The sequence below is a fragment of the Thunnus maccoyii genome, chromosome 19 (assembly GCF_910596095.1).
Source record: "Thunnus maccoyii chromosome 19, fThuMac1.1, whole genome shotgun sequence".
NCBI classification, from domain to species: Eukaryota; Metazoa; Chordata; class Actinopteri; order Scombriformes; family Scombridae; genus Thunnus; species Thunnus maccoyii.
In genome coordinates, this window is record NC_056551.1 from 12,562,285 (window position 1) to 12,581,871 (window position 19,587).

Sequence of the window (19,587 nt, forward strand, 5' to 3'; positions counted from 1 at the left end):
GCTGTGTTCACTACTTGTTTACACTGTTTCCAAGTAGCCAAATCAGTTAATGCAGGTTTAATTGTTCCAATTGAACACTCTGAAAGGTTTAACTGTGTTAAACCTAAAGATGAATGAAATGTCACTTCAATTCATCATTTAGATTAAATGTTGAACACATTTAGGACTGCAGCCTCTTCTACAGTCCCTTCATTCTGATCAAGACACAACAAACATCAGCCAAAACAGAGTAATGAGTTGTTTTATTGGTGATGTTTTGTGATAAACCATTACATATTCTTTGAGCGCTGAGACAAAATCATAATGTTTAACGTGCCCTTTGTGTAATGCTGGTTCATGTTGCATCTCTGAACAGCGAGTTCAGAAGAGCAGCAATGTTTCCTCATGTTGCTCAGTCCAATCTCAGGAGCTCAGGATCTGTGGAAGAGCAAAAATACATGAAATGCTTTTATCATTATGTGGGAAGAGATTCAGTGTGTTTTTTAGTGTTGCATTTGCATGAACACATACAAGCTGTACAATAGGTAGTTTAACCAAGTTTTACTTCAGTTATGCCAATTGTGCAGAATTCCTTTTTCTTCAATAGGTATCTGAGGCTAGATGTGTCTGTGTTTCTATTTTACAAGTCTGTATTTCTTCATATGTCCTCTCACCATCTTTGACCACCCCGCAGTACTCCTCACACTCAGCCTTGCTGTAGAACTTGTTGGCATTGGCCTGGCAATAGCCAGGTTTGTAGGGCAAACACAGACCAATGGAGGAGTCAAAGGCCCAGATGAGTGGATGTCCTGTGCAGGGTTGGGGTGCCAGGGGCAGACGACACACAGCTGTGGAGATAGAACACAGGAACTTGGATGTTTTTCATTCATTTTCATAGTTTTCATGTTTTCGACAGCCCACACTTGCAACAATGACAAGCAGTAATAACTAACTGTCCTACGGATGGGCTTCAATCAGGCTTCCCTTTTTCAAAATTCCATTAAAGAGGAAAAATGGCATCAAACAGTATGTGGTGAGTGGGAAGCCAGTGAGGGATCATATCCTTGTTGCTGCACCAGCAAGTTCTAGTGGTTGGTAAAAAGAAGTAGCTGGAAAAATTAGTATTTCAAATTTGGAAGAAAAAAAGGTTAAAATATGCAAACCAAACTAAATATTGATACTAATATAGAATAAACTTGCAATGTATAAAAACATTGATGAATGCATTTTATGTGTAATCATCTGATATGAAGATGTGTTTTGTATTTCACTCCTCACCCTCAGTGCGACATCTCTGCAGACACTCTCTCTCAGAATGAAAGTTGTTCTGGTTGCCCAAACAACCTCCAAACTTGAAGATCTCGCAGCTCATTGAGGAGGAGTTGTAGTAGTAACGCTGGTGCATCCCAAAACATGGTCCTGTGTCTGGTGCTGCTTTACAGGCCTCTACAGAGAGAGAAAAGTAAAATAGATACCCATCAGTTAAAACCTCAGAATCATTCATTTTCAGGAATGTGTTATACTGTACATTTATATGTAAGTGTATAATGACATGCTATTAATATATTGAGTAAGCGGATCTCTTACCTGTCCCATTGAACAGAGGTGTGTCATCACCAGAAGCCTCCAAATCTGCAACCAGAGTAGGCACAACACTTCTCTTCACCCTCTGTATCACATCCACAGACAGACTCAGTTAGAAATGCAAAGCCACATGAACTCCAGTATTTCAAATATTTATAAATTTTTTTAGCAACATCATGTTCTGTAACTCCTTGTACCAGTGCTTCATTGAATCTATCACATTTTACAAAGGGAGTTACTAATATATAAGACTATATTTTTATACAGTTGCAGCTTCAGATCTATTGTAAAATTATAGATGTTTGTCCACATTAAAGCAACAACATTAAAATGTGCATTAATGCATTTAACACTATTTACTTGTTATATGCAATATGCAATGTATACATGGTTCTAATATATCTGTAGTTTTACTTGAGGAGTATCCATGGTTTTTAGTTTTTATTTTTAAATTATTATTAAACATAATACTTCTTGCACCACTTTCACACTCTTCTATTGTTTCATTATTTTACAGTTCCACTGAGAGCACATTTAAAAAGACAAATTAAATTTTTCATGGTCATCTGAGCAAGGCATGTTAACATGAAATCAATTTGATTTCCTCAATTTTTGCAGTCAGAAAAATATTAGCATAATAGTATATTAGTAGTATTAAATGTTATTTCAGGCATTCCTATATAAATGTACTACTGCTACTGTACTGCTACCAGAAGGGCTAATAATAATAATACTCCAATTTCAGTAGAGAGGGATTTAAATACTTGTTCTTTTACTTAAAGCTGAGTGTATATTAAAATAAGAATACAACAAGAACTAGAATATGAATGGAAAGCTGACTGAATTTGTTACATTGTGTTTAAATGACAATAAAATCGAGACATGCATGTTAAGAGAATTTAGTTGTTTGTTTTTTTTGTATCTGTAAGTATGTAAGTACCTGCAGCTCAGACTGAGGTGTTGGCTTTGCCACCTGCTGTCCAGGAACACAGTCACCTGCACAGACATTTAATGACAACATATCATTTAAATGTCCAACCACCCAGTTGTCTTATGTTGTTTTTGTTGTGTTTATGTTTTTGGGCCACCTTGCTGTAAAAAAGATTTTCCTCATGTGGGACAATAAAGATCCGAACTGTAATGAACTGTTTCCCAAAGTGTGACCGATTGTGGATGAAAAAAAATGTTAGTGTGTGTGTGTGTGTAATAATCTATTGTGTCTGTGCTGTACCTTTGTTCTGTTTAATGATAATGGTGTTGTCACTCATTCCCTGCTGTCTGACCAGTGTTTTGAAGTCATCCAGCACAGTCGGTCTCACCTCCATGGTCCTACCTGAAGGGAACAGAGCAATTTGGCTGAAGCAGATATAAATTAACACTTTAACATGGTGTGAAGGGCTTGAGCTACTGTAAAATGATGTACTTGGGTTCACCTGATAATCACTTTCACTTAAAAAAATACTGATTTCACCATGTAATTAAGGGCTGCTAATTAGTTAGAAAGAATTTGGTTAGAATTTATGTTCTATCTTAACACAAATGAGGGGAAATCCCAATACTAATAAAACTTGTGCTTGATAAGCTGCTAAAAAATGACACTTAAAGCTATCAAAATTATACTGATTTGATTTTCTTGTATTTTATTCATAAGAATTTGGGTTGAAATGGTGCTGAAAATATCAGTCAAGCTTTTTTCAAAGAGCAAACTAAAACAATAGGAAAAAAGATAATGAAATGTCCGGGTATATAGAGAGTGTCCACTCACTGTAAAGCTTAACAGAGATGGTCTTATTCCCTGATGATTTCTGTTTGCTCATTATTAGTATCGCATACTCATTGTAGTTTGTGTGAACCACATAGGCATCCACATTTGCCGCCCACTCTGCAGGAAGAAGAGCACAGGGAGAATAATCATAATACTTGTAAAATCTCATGGATGACATCAACTGAAGACAGAGCTGCATCACTTGCAAGATTATACAGAGAGAGAGAGAGAGAAAGAGAGAGAGAGAGAGAGACATACTTGTATCATGGTAGAAGAATCGTCCAGGTGTGGTGGTCAACTCATAGTCCCCAAAGACCTCCTTGCATGTTCCATGTCTAAACACAAAATGTATTTATATCTTTATATTTATGTGATCGTATATGTGAGTTCATTATTGAGATCATGTATGATGCTGCAGGCACTTGACAACAGTTAATATGACTGAAGAAGTGTCATCTGTGCAGAATATGTCAGATATGTATAAAACACAGTTGGCACAGGCAGCTTTCGATTTTGCACACTTGGTTTTGGTTATTACTTGATGTTGTCTCGCCAAAACACTGTCAGGGTTAGCCTATGAGGCCATTATCATGCACATAATGTGTATATATATATAATTATATATGTAAAAATTACAAATTTATTTTTCTCCAGATTTCTAAAAATCTTGGATTAACCCAGGTTGAAATTATAATTTGTTGAATTTTCTGGTAAAATTGCACACATTTTCATATACAGTAGTATTTTTTATTTCAATGTAATTGATGATAAAGCATTTCTAACTTTAAAAATCATATATTTTCATACGTTTTGTCCATTAGAGCATGTGTGTGTCATTCATGCTCTGCTTACAAACCTGAGTACATTTCGAGTCATCTTGATTTTGCCCTGGGTGGTACTTCTCTGCAGGACCAGTTTGCCAATGGCTGCATCTCCCTTGTATTTATGCATATGGGTACATGTAGTTGCCTTGGCAATATCGTGCCAAGTTCCCAAAAACTGGTAGGAAGAGAAACTGCTATATGAGTTGAGAGTTTACTTGTGTAATTCACATAAAGTATAACTGAAATAAGCAGGGTTGTTGCTTCAGTATATCAAACCAAAAACAGTAAAAAAAAAAGTGAACTTCACCTTAGTTAAAAATCAATTTATAAAGCATATAAAAATAAATGAGTTACAAATGAATATTTTACAAAAACTATTTGTTTTGCACTCTGTAGATCAGAAATTTCCACAGCTCATACTAAATTAAAAGTCACAATTATTACCAAAACACGTTAGTACAAAAAGAAAGAAAGAAAAGAAACACAAACGACCAGTCAAAACTACAGAGTATTGCATAAATTTGCAAAATATCTAAAATACACAATGTAATTTAATCATTTTTTTAAACACTTCTCATCACATTCAATGCTTGAGAAAGGCATTAGTAAAGGATAATGTACTATATATATCAATCCCCTTGCAGAGCTCATAAGGATGGATTTCAAAAGAAAAATACTTTTTGTTGCCTGTTTGCAGCTGAAACTGATATTTCTATTCCAGGCTGCTTTACAATATTTAATGCATAGAAAGCACAAGAGGTTTATATAAAATACACATTTAAATTTACTATACAAAACATGTAATTTTAAGTAATTGATATGTATGTATTTTAAGCTTTCCACTGACTGCAGGATTAAACAATTTATCCCCCAAACAAAGATTACAGATTAATTACTTAATTACAGAAAGAAGAGAGAAATACAGAAGAAGAATATATACATTTAAAAGTACTGAATATTACACATAAAAGAGCAACTGTGTGACTACTGAACTCAGACACTCACCCTGGCCAGATCAAAGTTTTCCTGTGTGGGGTAGAGAGGTTCTGGGATTACAGGGAGACCCTGGATGGTCCAGGTCCATCCCAGGACCAGGAGAGAAACCAGAACCACCGCTTTCTGCATCCTATCAGCCTGTCTTTCCACTCGTCTCTGAGAGGACTAAGACACTAAATCTTAGGAAAAGGGCCATCCCCTCACCTCACTGCGTCTTTCACCCCCCTCTTCTCTTCAAAGGGGGACAGGGCATTGACCTGTGTTATATGTGTGCTGTGGCCCCTGCATGTACTCACTCCCACAGCCAAATAAAAAACAAACAAGTAACAGAGCAAAGTTCTGTCTCTCCGTCTCTCACTTTGTGCTTTGACATGTCAGAGCAGCTGACTGCTTAAACGTTGGACTTCAGCGTTTTGGCAGCCCCAACCAATCAATACATGTGATGATCCGAGAGACTAATGAGTAACAAATACATGTTATTTTACCCTGCAGTATTGAGGTTTTTATACTTAACTTTTTTAAATTGGTAATCTGCAATACACAGAAAAAACAGTAATCTTCTCAGGCTTCTCACAAAGCTCGTGTCTTTATTTGACATCTTCTAGATTTAAGAAATTACGGATTGAGGCTTTTTTTCATATGAATAGTTCAAATTCTGGATTCATATTTTTTATTATGTAGCTACAAATTAACATTTTGTAAATATAAAATTATAATCTGTAGAGGCAAAGGAAAAGCAACCAAGCATTTAAATTGTCTTCTATATTTGAAAAGACTACCAGAGCTTTTTCTTCTTCAGTCTGAAATTACAGTTAAACAAATACAATGTGTTTTTACTGGAAAAGTTAATGTTAACTGGAATTAATTTGTATTAAGTAATCATAATCATCTGATTAGTTAAAATTAAGGTAATAAATTATTATGTATTAGGTGGAATTATGATGAACTAATTATTTTATCATCATGATTATTATCTTCATTTATTATACAGTACCAGTCAAAAGTTTGGACACACTTTCTCATTGAATGGGAAAGTGCATCCAAATTTTAGTTAGTGCATCACAAATAAAATTTAAAAATCCTTTGTATACAAACATATTAATTTAATTACTGTAGATAGTGACATAGTATTTATATGTATTCAGAGAAGTCAGTGGTCAGTGGAAACCAAACAGTGTTGCTTTTTCCATTGAGGAAACAGTCAATGTGTTAATAGACTATGATTGTTTATGGTGATGTTCCTCCTCTTCAATTTGTCCACATGAGCTTTTAACCTGTAAAAGTGAAAAAATAATGATCAGTTCTCTAAAGGTGGGCAGAAAAATACAGTATGTGAGTTATGTTTCTTGTATTCAATATTTATACTTGCAGTTGCACAATTTCAGTGTGTCCTCTTTTGGAGGATTTGAAAGGAAAATTAAATAAGTCTTGGGATGAAAATGCCTGTTGTAGTTTATGAAATACACTGGATATACAATATGGGGATGAAAAATACTTTACTACTAAAAACTACTGTTCCCATGAGCCTCCTTTACTGATCTGTGGGAGACTCACTCTACTAGTGTAGTATGAATTTGTTAAAGAAGAATTCCATCTGAGCACTGACCAGTGTAAAGATTTTTTTCAATGGGAATGATTTGTACTCTTACCTGGTGAAGTATTGCCAGCTCTCAAGCCAAAGTCACCACCACATTTCTCTTAGACCTCTGGGGAGCAAAAACATGCAGTCACGGTCCAAAATACACAAATTGGTGACTTATCCTAAATTTATGACCAATGGGAATGTATTCATTGAAAAAAAAAACATTGTTAATGGTGCCTGTCATTTCATTAAGTGTGAAGCACGTACCTGATCTAGGAGTGGGCTCTGTCACCTGCTCACCTGGAGTACACTCACCTGGGAAGAGTAAGACAGAGAGAGAGAGAGAGAGAGAGAGAGACGAAAGACAACAAACTTACATTAAAAACAAACAAAAAACAGAAAACATGCAGTACAAACCAAATAACAGCTGCTCACTTTGTTGCAGCCATTTTTTGCATGTTTTAACCGTTACCTTTAATATTTGAATGTATTTTAATCTCTATAGAATTAATTGCTTACATTGTAGCCTTGTAAAAAAACTTATAATATTTAGTGTGATGGTTTCCTTTGATTTTATTTGACTGTACCTGATTCTCACCTGTCAAACATATGTGCAACTAATAAAATCAATACCAATGTATTGTGCATGCAGCCATCATTAATCTTGTTAGTTACACCTGTGCTTTTGCTGCTGTAACAAGGTGTGTCCTGAGAAAACTCTATCGGCTGGGAAATGTCTTCAGCCGCTTGGGAAATGAGCATGAAAAAATTTCAGTAAGACAGATGAGACAAAAATGGTTTCAGGGAGGACCAAGCGTGTAATGAATGTGTGTACGTCTAAACCTCTGTTCTGATTATTGATGATAGTGTCGTCACTCAGTCCCCGTTGTCTGACCAGTGTTTTGAAGTCATCCATCACAGCAGCCCTCACATCCATAGTTCGACCTGAAGAGGACACATTTTCTGTTGTATTTCTTTTAGAGCACAGACTGCTCTGCCTCTATCACTGTTTATACTTGGGTTATACAGAAGTAAATAGAATTAGTTAGTTGTTGTTGAGATGGATTTTATACATCTGATTCACAATATGCATTTTTGTCACAACTTTGATTTCATGATGAAATGTTACCAAAAAAAAAAAAAAACGGGCTAAAGATAAGCATGTGCACTTAACATAATGAAAAATAGATTCAAGAATGGTTCCTCACTGTAAAGCTTCACAGTGGTGGTCTTAATTCCTGAAGGTCTCTCTACGCTCAGCAGAACCATCATTGCAAACTCATTATAGTTGGTATGAACCACGTAGGTGTCAACATCAGCTTCGAACCCTGTATGGAGGACGGTGTTCACAATAGGCTACATGACAGATTTAAACCTTGTTAATGTGGTGTGAAATGAACAGACAGAATGTGAAATTAGATAAAAAAGGATGGAGGGCAAGAGGAGAGAGACATACTTGCAATGTAGTGGTAGAATTGTCCTGTGGTGTTGGTCAAACTGTAATCTGTGGATGTCTGTGTACATGAGCCGTTCCTACATGCAGGCACAAACAACACAGGTTTTAAATTGTGTGTGTGTGTGTGTGTGTGTGTGTGTGTGTGCAAGCATGCATGTGAGTCTGACCTGAAATTAGTGGCCGTCATTGTGAAGTTGGCCTGAGAAGCCACATGTTTCAGCTCCAGTGCACGAATGACAGGGTTTCCCCTCTTGCGCTGCATGTAGTGAGGACAGGTAGAAACCACTGCCAGCTCATACCACTTCCCCATGAACTGCAAGGAGCACAAGAATATTCACATCGAAGCATTTGCATATGGATTGATATGCAGTCATAACAGCAATCTCGGAACTCGTGATACAACTCAATACTTTCATATTTTATTTTTCAAAGGACAGTATTAGTGATAATTTCCATCCCTAGTTGAATTAATTCAGTGGTTATTACAAGGCACAAAAGCATCTCACAGGGGAGCTGCTGAAATCATATTGTGGCAAGAAATCTTCCATCATTTTGACTAATTAATAACAATAATTTAACTTATGAATAACATACCATTAAAGAGGGAAAAGTGCCAAACTTAGTTGTGAAATAATAACCATTATTACTCTTTTTTTAAAAAAAAAAAAATTATTTTGCTTTTTCAAATCCAAACACAATAACAAACAACATACAACCAACAACATGACAGTACAAAGTCAACAAGACAACAAACAAATCAAAATTAAAATCAAGTAGACACCATCCACAATGACAACAAAATAATGCAAATAACTGTGTCTCAAAACATTGAGAGACACAGGGCAGCATCTCACTTCGAGGATCACCTGGTCAAGCACATCCTCAATACAAGAAGACTATAGAGGTACAATCAATGTGGTGCGATAGGAGGTTTTCCATATAATCCACATAGGATTGCCATATCTTGTAAGATGTTTTACTCTTATTCCTCAACCAGCAAGTTATTTTCTCTAGGGGTGTACAGCCACATGCCACTTGGGAGGGGGACATCTGATTTCCATTTTAATGCAATACAGTTTTTTTTAGCAATGGCCAGCACAATTTCTGTGAGTAAAGTTACCCAGTAAACAAATCTCTGGATTCAATGGAAAGACGACACCATGAATACCAGATAGGGGGTCACATACCCCTGCTGAAACCCCTGAAGTTTAGGGCCCTGCCAAGTGGAATGTAGGAATGCTTCCTCATCTAAGCCACATCTAAAACAAAGGGGCAATATATTGTAGTTGTATTTGTGTAGTTTTTATGGGGCGATATAGAGCGGATGCAGGAAGTTAAACTGTATCAATCTATATCTAGAGTTTAAAGTACAGGTCACACCATCCCTGCACAAGTCACCCCATAGTTCCCCATCCAGTTCTATTCCTAGGTCTTTCTCCCATCTGAGTCTGGATCTGTTCAGATCAGGTATTAATAAACTTCATAACATAAGAGCTTCATACACTACTTCACACACTAGTTTTAAATAATGATTGGTCAGCATGGCCACTGGTCTTTGTGGTTGACTCCAATAAAGTTGTCTGGTTTCAGATGGCTGAGGAAATCTTTATCTGTCAAGCAGTGCTTCTGTTTAAACTATTCAAAGGACATAAAGGTCCCTTCCTCATAGCACCAGAACTACTCTTTAGGGAGAATACATGATGATGAAAAGATGGAGCGGGTGGGGAAGGGGCGGAAGGGAAAACTATGTCTCCGTCAAACTTAGTTAAATTTAGTCATATTTGTCTTAAATAAATAAAATAATCAAACTAGTATCTGAGCAACTCACCTGGCTCAAATCAAAGTTCTCCTGTATGGGGATATGAGTTTCTGTGAGCACTGGGACTCCTTGCAGGATCCAGGCCCATCGCAGGACCAGCAGAGACACCACAACTCTTTGCATCCTTTCAGCCTGACTGTCCACCTCTGTCTCTGAGAGGATGGAGGCCCTGCACCCTGCACTTGTCCAACCCTCCCCCTGCTTTTCACTATCTTCCCTGGGCCAAACTGTGTTTTGTGAATTCTGTCCCACCACACTGCAAAGAATAGACAACGAAAAGAGCAAAGTTCTCGACTGTCTTTGTCTGTTTCGTGTGCGCACATAAGTGTGTGCATGTGATTGTGTGTTTGTTGGTTGAAGTGTTGAACAGTCCAAATAATCAAAATGAGACACTGGACTTTGAATTTGAAGCTAAAACAAACAACCAATCAATACATGTCAACTATAACAGCTGATAGTAGAGAAAAGGCTGCACTGCTCTCTGCCACCTTGTCTTTTCTGATATTACCACAGGAGGGTATTAAAGTCAAAAAGCGATGAGGTCTGGTTCATGCTAATGTGGTGAAATCTGCCCCCTGTATGCAAGTTTTAAAATATTTATAATTTTTTTTAAAATAACATCACATTTACCTCTTAATTTGTTCCTTAAAAAGGACCTTAAATTTCAAATTTAGGGGTTCACACCAAACATGGGGATAATGAATGGATAGATTAATGGACTAAAATGAATTAAGATATTTTAATGGCTTACTTGCATGGTTTTTAAAGTTTTTAAAGGGAAAAAAACACCCCTGAATTTTCATCTTAATTAAGTTTTAAGGCCTTTTAAGGTATAAATTAATGGGTGGCTTCCAGAATTCTTGGTCCATTTTGAGGGATTTTTATCTTCCAAAAAATCATTATATTAAAAATATCTTAATTAATTTTAATCCATTTTTTATCCCCTTAAAAACCCAAAAAACAAATCTTAATTCCATCATTATTAATGGGTAAATTAATGGAATTTTATTGTAAAAAATTAAGGGATTCGTTTTCATAGTGTAGTGAAATCTGCCACCCGGTGGTCATATTAGAATTGATTTTCACATGACTCAACTCACACACAAAGCTCAGCATTTCCTTTCAGTGAGCTACAGCACTCGCAGTACATAGATGAGCATGAAGTACACAGTACAAAGAGTAGATTATACACACACACACACACACACACACACGCACAAAATCAAACACACACTTGCACCTAGCCTCAAGGCTTATATTGTTTATTTAAGTATAGGTCAACACTGTGTCAAATAGTACAATCAAATATATTCTGATGTTTTTTAAAAGTCAGAACTTAATTCAAGAAGATGAATATACAATATTTGACCAAATGGCAAAAAACCAGCTACCACAAAATGTGGTGATTAATTAATTAGTGTAAAATGCTTGGTGATTAAGTGAAACGCTAACATGCACAGTATATCTGAATGGAACCTGTGATTTAAATAACTCATGAATAGGCACACACACACACACACACACACACACACACACACACACACACACACACACACACACACACACACACATACACAGTCTGGAGGTTAAGATTGTTTATTTAACTATGTCAACACAGTGAAACAGCAGAACTATGAAAATAATGTAAAGCTCTATATAAAAGAGGATGATGTACAAATTCCATCAGCAATATTTGTTATTTATCATCTTTGTAGCCAGAATGACGATGTTTGCCGGAAAAAGTACTTCATAGTCAATGCTGGGTGAAAATAGACTGGAGAAGCTGGAGCAGCATCAGGAAACCTGGAGAGAGAAACAAAAACTATTACACAGAAGATTTGTTAGACAGAAATCAACAATTAACTCTGCTGTGTTTCACATTTTCAAAAAGAACTAGACTCACCTGACGTCCAGATCCCGCTGGTGGGCAGTTTTCTGGTGGTCAGAGAATATATAGACGTGAATTAGCTAACTTCAGGATAATTGATTTCTCCCCATTGTTTTTATGTGCATGAGTGTATTTATGTGTATACTGTATTGGCTCTACTTTACCTACTGGAGGTGGAGTCAGAATAGACTCTCTGGAGAAACCCCGGGACAAAGCAAAGGCTTTAAACTTCTGAATGATGTCAGGTTTGAGTCTTTGAGTGCGACCTGCACACAGAGACACATATAGACAGACAGAGATGTGATGAACACTATCGGCTCTGCAGTGACGCTGCAGCTCACATGTTTAGATGTAATGTAAAAAACGTGTGTATGTGTGTTTGCATCTCACCGTAAAGTGCCACCTGCGTGTACTCTCTGTTGAAAACCTTGTGTTTGAGAACCAGAGCGAATTCAGTGTAGTTCGTCTCCACCACTGTGATGTCCTTCACCATGTTATGGCCTGAGTGGAAACACAACACAGAAATGAGACACTTCTTGGTATTCAGTATTAAATATTAACCAGGAAAACATGAGATTGAATGGAAATCCATGTGAGATGTAGAACAATTAGTAAAATCTGTAAAGCAGAAGCAGAAAAACAGACAAATCAAATTGGGTGTATTAAACATAAACAAAACAAACAAAAACAAAATGGAGCATATTAGAAATATATTGTATATATATTAAAATATCTAAAAAAGAAAGAAAGAATACAACATGAAAGAATAAAAAGTATAAATACATGTAGCATTGGAATAAATATGTGATGTACTGTACATGTATTCACAATTATAATGAATTTCATTTGTAACAATTTTTAGAAAGGAGCATCTCAAAGTGCTATAGATTTGTTTTAAATGTAGACATTAAGTAAAAACAAACAGCAATAAAAAATAACTAAAATGCATATAAATATACATAAGTGCATCACATACATTCTAACAAAATCAACACTCTACAAACATGCTTGGGTTATTTTTTGGGGGTACTATTTTACTTTGATTTCCATTCTTACATTTTTATGACACTTAGGAATATTTGTCACATGTTCTGCCTGGACACTGTGGCTTCAATCTGTGTGCTCAGGGCGGTTGTTTACTCATACTGCTGCTGATCCAGAAACTTGTTCTACAACTACAGGCACTCAATCAATACCAGTCAGACTTCTATATTGGATTATCATGGAAAAAATAACGTCACAAAGCTTTTTAACTATTATTTCTTGTCTCTTTCTCTCAGGTTCAAACCACAAAACGATCTCTCCCGTGGGAAGGTTATGAGTCAGATCAGAGGTGAGCCGAGACTTACGTGTGCTGAAGTAGGTGAACTGTCCAGGTACGGTAGTCTTCTCATACTGGTACAGCTTACTCACACAACCTACAGGTCTGAAGCACACAAAGGAAACACAAACATCACTTCATATATCCCTCTGTGTCTTCTGCCTGTCCTCCTCTCCTCTTTGACTAGCACATCTCACGCCTTTTGTGGCCCCTCACGCAAACATGTACTGGCCTGTACTGTGTATGGCAATATATAGACTGTGCTCACATACAGAATGTCACCGCCTCACACACACAGACTCACGTGACTTCCCACATTGTGAGGTTAACGTTGCCGTTCACGAGTGGTGTGATGATTCCCATGGAGGCCTTTATTTTGTCTCTGTATGGGACAAAACTTGGAGAGTCGTAGGCCAGACCCACACGGTACCATTTCCCTGCAAACTAAACACACACACACAAAAACACTCAAATGTAACTTTACATATTAAAGATCTTGGGTTTCTGAGTGTTTTGATACTATTATATATATATATATATATATATATATATATATTATATTTCACTTTCAGTTTATGACTTAACCTCATTAAAAAGGAGAACCAGGACGACATAAACACATGTTCATGCAAGGACACAGTTTACACAGACTATTAGATGAATGTGCGCAATGTAACTGTAACCCAGTCTTTGAAAACAGGTCATGTATACAGTTTCATTTTTAAAAAAGGCTCAGTAATTTCCTGAAACAACTGGGCACTCTACTTTTATACAGAAGCAAATAGTGTTCAGGGAACAGATTTGGTGTGCTAGTGAGTAATTAAGGTAGCTGGGGCGTGTGTGGGGGCTTGACCCAAAATATGCTGAAGTGCACGTAGTCATCATAATGAAAGAACATGTCACCCATGTGTTTTTAGTGGTTTTTGGACCATGATGGTCTATGACACAGAGGAATCAAGCTATATCAGGCTTTAAGTAAACAGATAATACTTCTTAGAATGATCAATTTGTTGTTTGTTTCATGAGATTTGTTGTTAATAATGAAATATATATTATACCATCAGAATTATCCATATAATCAGCTTCCACCTGTCACCAAACATAAGCATGGATAAAAAATAATTTTCTTTCTTTATGGAACATTTCGTGGCTTTTTCTTATGCATACATACATTTTAAGTGTGTACAATTTTAGCATTGACTGCCCCGAGGGAGGAAAACAAGAGAGCTGTATTTGTGTCATGTTGTGAACATTTCTGCTAACCACATAATCTCCTCATATCTCAACATAGATCCTTTACAAAGTAGACTGAACTATAAGGACAGAGCTGCTTTATGTAAATGATAAACAACTTTTTCCTGACGCTGCATTTTCTGTTTAGGCTTTGTAGATAAAATTTATAAGTGGGAATTGTAAGGTAAAAAAAACAAACTGAGGCTGGGTGTTATCTGACATTTTACATTAACTCACACCAGAGTGGAAAATGACTGACCTTTTGATAAATATGGAACAATCCCATCACAGAGATCTTACAAAAACACTTCTAGGATAAATCCGCAGTTGCCTATCAAATCAGCCACAGGAAACAAATGTATATCTTCCTTTTCATGATGTTTCTCATGGTGTATTTACCACGGGAAATATCAAACTGACCTCTCTCAACCTCTCCTGTGTTCGGAGACCAGGAAAATAAGAATTCACAAATTTTTTAGTCATTACAATTTGTGACTTGATTGTCAGTGCTGGGACTTATGCCCATATTCGTTTGTTTTGGCTCAAACTGAGGAGCTGTTCTCAAACTTTGAGTACACACACTCACCAAAACACACGTGAGGGACACAGCGTTCCCTCACCATTGGAGTCACTAACTAAAGAACAAATAATGAGATCAGAACCTGCTGAACTTAACAAATCAAACTGATTTAAATACATTCATACTTAAAAACAAACATTACATGAAGCATTTATGTCTGTCCATCTTACCTTCTGCAGGGAGAAATCTCTCTGTGGCTTCACGTCTGCGTGCACCATCATCGAGCACATCACCATGACAACAGCGGCCACTGTGGTCCTCATGGCTGCGAGGAGAAACGAAGAGGCGAGATGGACGGGCTGAAAGGTTGAGAGAGGGTATCTGACTTGAGCCTAAAATGAACTGAAAGCGTTCGTCAGACAGACAGACAGGTACAGAGTGGCAAAGCCTGTGGCAGTGTTTGTTTTTCTCCTGATCCACCCACCTAGTTGTTAGCCAATCATTGCTGAGGATCAGGGAACAGTGGCTAAGTGTTAGAGATGTGCGGTTCCAAAATAAGCTGAATGTACAGGAATATGTCATGCATGTGGTTTATTATCAGATGAGATTCATGTGATTTTCCTCATGAGTTCAAACACACTGGTTTCACAAGATCTTACAGCACACTGAGACACACGCCACAAAAAAGAAACCTGATGAGGTCAGTAACTTCTGTCTACCATTACCATTACAGTATCATTTATAACAGATGAAGACATCTGAGGACACAACAGTGGCCTTCAGTATCATGATCTTATGGGGCCAAACTGCCTTCAGTGCTGGGTTTTAACTGAAGTTTCATAGTTGCATATAAAACAAGTTCACACAACTACAGTATGACATACTGTCATAATTATGACTCATATCATGACTTGAGAAATTAGTCATTAGTAAATGAAGAGACTAATTTTGAAACTAATTTTTATGTTCTGCTTTCACTTTCCTCTGTTTCAGTATTTCTGTCTTTATAAGAATAAGAATCATTTTCTTATACTGAACTGAAAGTAATTTCTTCCCATCTGAGACATCATACTTTTAGGTTCTGCTTTTCTGTCACAAAAAGGACAATAATGTAAAGATAAATTGCTCAAAATGGCATTTATTGACAAGTTCACAGATTAAGTAAAACTGATCAATAAAAGGTTAATAATGTAGAAGCTTTTAAGATCTAGTTTGTATTTCTGAGTAGTAGCTTGACTTTGGTAAAATTAGGGCCGAGGCTGTAATAGGTGTTGTGGGCCGTGTAAATGTTAAAAATAGGCCAAAAGCGAATGAATATACAGAACATACGATCTGTGTTGAAAGGGGTGTGTTTCCATCACACAAGAACAAGAACTCACTGTTAAGCTTTTCAGAGGTGTAGATATTTGGATGGAGCAGGAAATGATGTTGTAAAAACAGAGATTAGAGTACAAGTTCTTTGAAAATCCTCTGAAGAAGGTTTGTAGGGACCGAAGATATACTGGATGTACACACCTTTTATCCTAACCTGATACAGTAGTTGATAAAAATATATGCATGCTAAAACTAGTTTAGATCCTGCTGTATGTAAATTAGAAAGAATAGTTTTTTTTGGATCGCCTAAAAGGTCCTTTCATACTTTCCAGTCATGATAGTTAAATCATAAGAGAGTATGAATCAAATTAAATAGTTAATCATTTATTTTAAGCAAAACAAAGACATTTTGATACATCTTAAATTTTACCTGGAAGTTCTCTTACAGGAAGCCTGATGTAACCTGAAGTGAACTGCTTAACCCAATGTTTGGAACATAATGATAAAACACAGTGTTTTTTCGGGTAAATGGCCTGCTGCTAGTGTTGAAACAGTCCAGATATTGCTAATGTCAGTTCCTGGCTCAGGCCTGAGCTCAATCATAAGAGAGTAGTTCAACAAACAGAGCCAGAGTGAACAATTTAAATAGTTTTTATTAATAATGATTTTCCATTTGCAGCACTGCTTTTTATCTCATTTTCTTGAAATGCATGATGTATACAGCTAGCCTTCGGTGGACAAGAGGACATCAGTGTGTGTGTGTGTGTGCGCGTCTCACACACACACACATCACACCTCACAGACCTCCTCCTACACACTCTGCACAAGCTGAGAGCTGCCGCTTGTGCAACGACACAATAGAATAAAATAATGATAAAAAAAAAAACTTTCACACAGATAGGCATACGTGTACAAACTTGTTGCCTTCTCTAGCACTGCTTGATGTTCCTGAGGATCACGGCAGGGGAAAAAAAAAAGACAAACAAAAAGTGCAAAAAGCAGAAATATTGATCAGAGGCATGAGGGACAGCGAGACCAGAGAGACATAAATTTGATAAAACACAAGTGTTCAGTTTGTTTGTGATCTACAGCGTGGCCTGCCTGGTGTGCAGTGACACTCACATGATCACAAACTTCACTGTGACCTTAGAGGTGCTTTACAATCAGACACTCTGGTTATATGTTTGCAAGTGTCAAGATGAGCTGGGTGACAGTTTGATGCCTCTGAGACTTTCTCACAAATTTGTTCACTTTGGAACTTTTTAATTTTTGGCTCAAGAAAGACATAAGCCGAATAAACTTATAGTCAAAATCAATCACCACAGACTGACTACATTTAAAATGCGGGTGTATTAGGGGCTGGCATTAAATCAGTTTAATCTGTCAAATAATAATATTATACATACAATACATGTGTAGAGGACCTGGGAAATCAGTCTCTTACACCTTAAATCAAAAAAGGTGAAAGGATCAGGAGTTTTTAACTGATTATAATACCCACAGGTCAGTTGGAACATTTAAATCTGTTTTATAGATCGGTTTACAAATGTTGCATGTAGTCCACACTTCAAAATATAGTGTGTAATATTGCGTTTTCAGCATTAAATGTCCATTTACAGTAGTTCAACTTGCAGTCATCAGGCCCTTTCATTTATCATCCAAAGACTGCATGATAAAATAGCATGGAAACTTGTGTGAGTCTCCTTGTCTGAAAAGGTTTTAAGTATTGATGAGGAAGCAGCTCCCCCCTCTGGTCAAACAGGTGACCCAACACACCCTGTCCCACAGCCCCGTCACTCTCTGCAGGCCTTCAGCTGTTTCAGGTTTTGCACATTCACTTATCTGGTTTGCCATCTGCTTTTTTAAAAACAGTATTTATCAGCTGGGAAATGGAAAATTGGCTCCCAGTCAGTTTCATTCATAAAAGATCCCCAGCTGGATAATAGTGCCTTTTATGAAGGTACAGTTTGACTCTGATGGCTGCTTTAGATTGTCTTCCACTCACACATGAATCCCCCTTTTATACCAAAAATCACAAAGCTATGATTTCACGCAAAGGAAAAAAAAAAAAAAAAGCAAAAGCAAACACAAACAGCAGTGAAACAATCAAAGTATAATTAACAGTTCTTCAAAAAGAATAATTTAAGCTCATTTAAAATTAAAAAAGTGAAAATGGAAACATCTTATTCAGAGTGCTCTGCTGTGGGGCTGTTTAGTCACGCGCCCCCTGGTGGTCAGGGTTGACAAGTGCAACCCTCAGTCAGAAGCATCATAACAGCCAGAAATGTTCCCTTGAATACGTAAATCACACTTTACAACATCATCATTGGTCACTCGTTTGCTTTTCAGACATTCATGAGAACATATCACACTCATCATTAAAGAATAAATACAAGTGACAGAGACAGACTCTTTTAACTAAGACCACAGAGGAGGCAGGGATGAATCTCACTTTCTGTCAAACAGCTTTATTGGGTATTTTTGTAAAAGTCCCAAAATATGGAAATGATAGATGACAGCAAACTGCAGCTGTCAAGGTCAACTTTGTCAGTCAGTGCAAGAAGAAAGCTGTTTAAACTGAAGTGAGATTCAGTCTGCAGAAAGCAAAGCAGCCTAGGCATCGCCACAATTACTGTTAGGAGTAATAAATCCTCTACATTACAGCCAGTGCTCAGACAACTGGCTGTACTGTAGGCGGACTGAGATGTGGTCATCTGTAAAAGATACTGTAAGAAAAAGTCATGGGGTAATGGCAGACTATACACGACACACACATGAGCAAAGAATATCTGAAAACATTTTTTTGAGTGTGTAGTTGGAGCTTTATGTCACTAGACCTCCTGAACAATCTCAAAAAAGTGGGCAAAACCCCTCCAATATACTTAATTGAACACATAACGAACGCCAATCAGGAAATCATTTGAAATGTACTCAACTGCTGTCTTTTTTTAACCATTGTCTGAATCAACGTGAGCTCAGCGAGATGAAGCAGATGCGCCAGAGGACGCGGCTCAGTATCTGACAGAGAGAGCGAGGATCAAACAGAAGGTGCCTGCTTCAGAAAAGATTGAGGGCCACGGCCAGAAAGAGAGAATAAAGAGTCAAACAGGGAGGAGATGATTTAGTGGAAAGGAACGGGGCGGTTGGCAGAGAGACGATAAAGGCTTAAAGTAAAGGTGCTGAGCAGATGGAAACTTAGGCGAACATTTCTATAAGACAACCCAAGAAACACACACGTTACGAATAAGACGGCTAGACGACAAATTAAGCTTACAGTCAGGACTACGTAGAGTGGAAGAGACTCAA

The 19,587-nt window shown here is 37.1% G+C and overlaps 2 protein-coding genes across 2 annotated transcripts; both read right to left on the reverse strand.

Annotated features, from left to right (window-relative positions):
* Positions 1–391: 391 nt before the first annotated feature.
* LOC121886128 (alpha-1-microglobulin/bikunin precursor) lies at positions 392–5,277 on the reverse strand. Its single transcript, XM_042396051.1, has 10 exons — positions 5,158–5,277; positions 4,185–4,327; positions 3,587–3,663; positions 3,329–3,445; positions 2,795–2,896; positions 2,504–2,559; positions 1,567–1,648; positions 1,258–1,425; positions 654–827; positions 392–417 (listed from the first exon to the last, which is right to left on the reverse strand). Exons 1-10 carry the CDS (start codon positions 5,275–5,277, stop codon positions 392–394), a joined length of 1,065 nt encoding a protein of 354 aa, XP_042251985.1.
* A 6,308-nt stretch (positions 5,278–11,585) lies between these two features.
* Positions 11,586–15,309, reverse strand: ptgdsa (prostaglandin D2 synthase a). Its single transcript, XM_042395983.1, has 7 exons — positions 15,198–15,309; positions 13,519–13,658; positions 13,243–13,319; positions 12,284–12,394; positions 12,058–12,159; positions 11,909–11,940; positions 11,586–11,808 (listed from the first exon to the last, which is right to left on the reverse strand). Exons 1-7 carry the CDS (start codon positions 15,288–15,290, stop codon positions 11,800–11,802), a joined length of 564 nt encoding a protein of 187 aa, XP_042251917.1. The 5' UTR covers positions 15,291–15,309; the 3' UTR covers positions 11,586–11,799.
* Between the last annotated feature and the right edge of the window lie 4,278 nt (positions 15,310–19,587).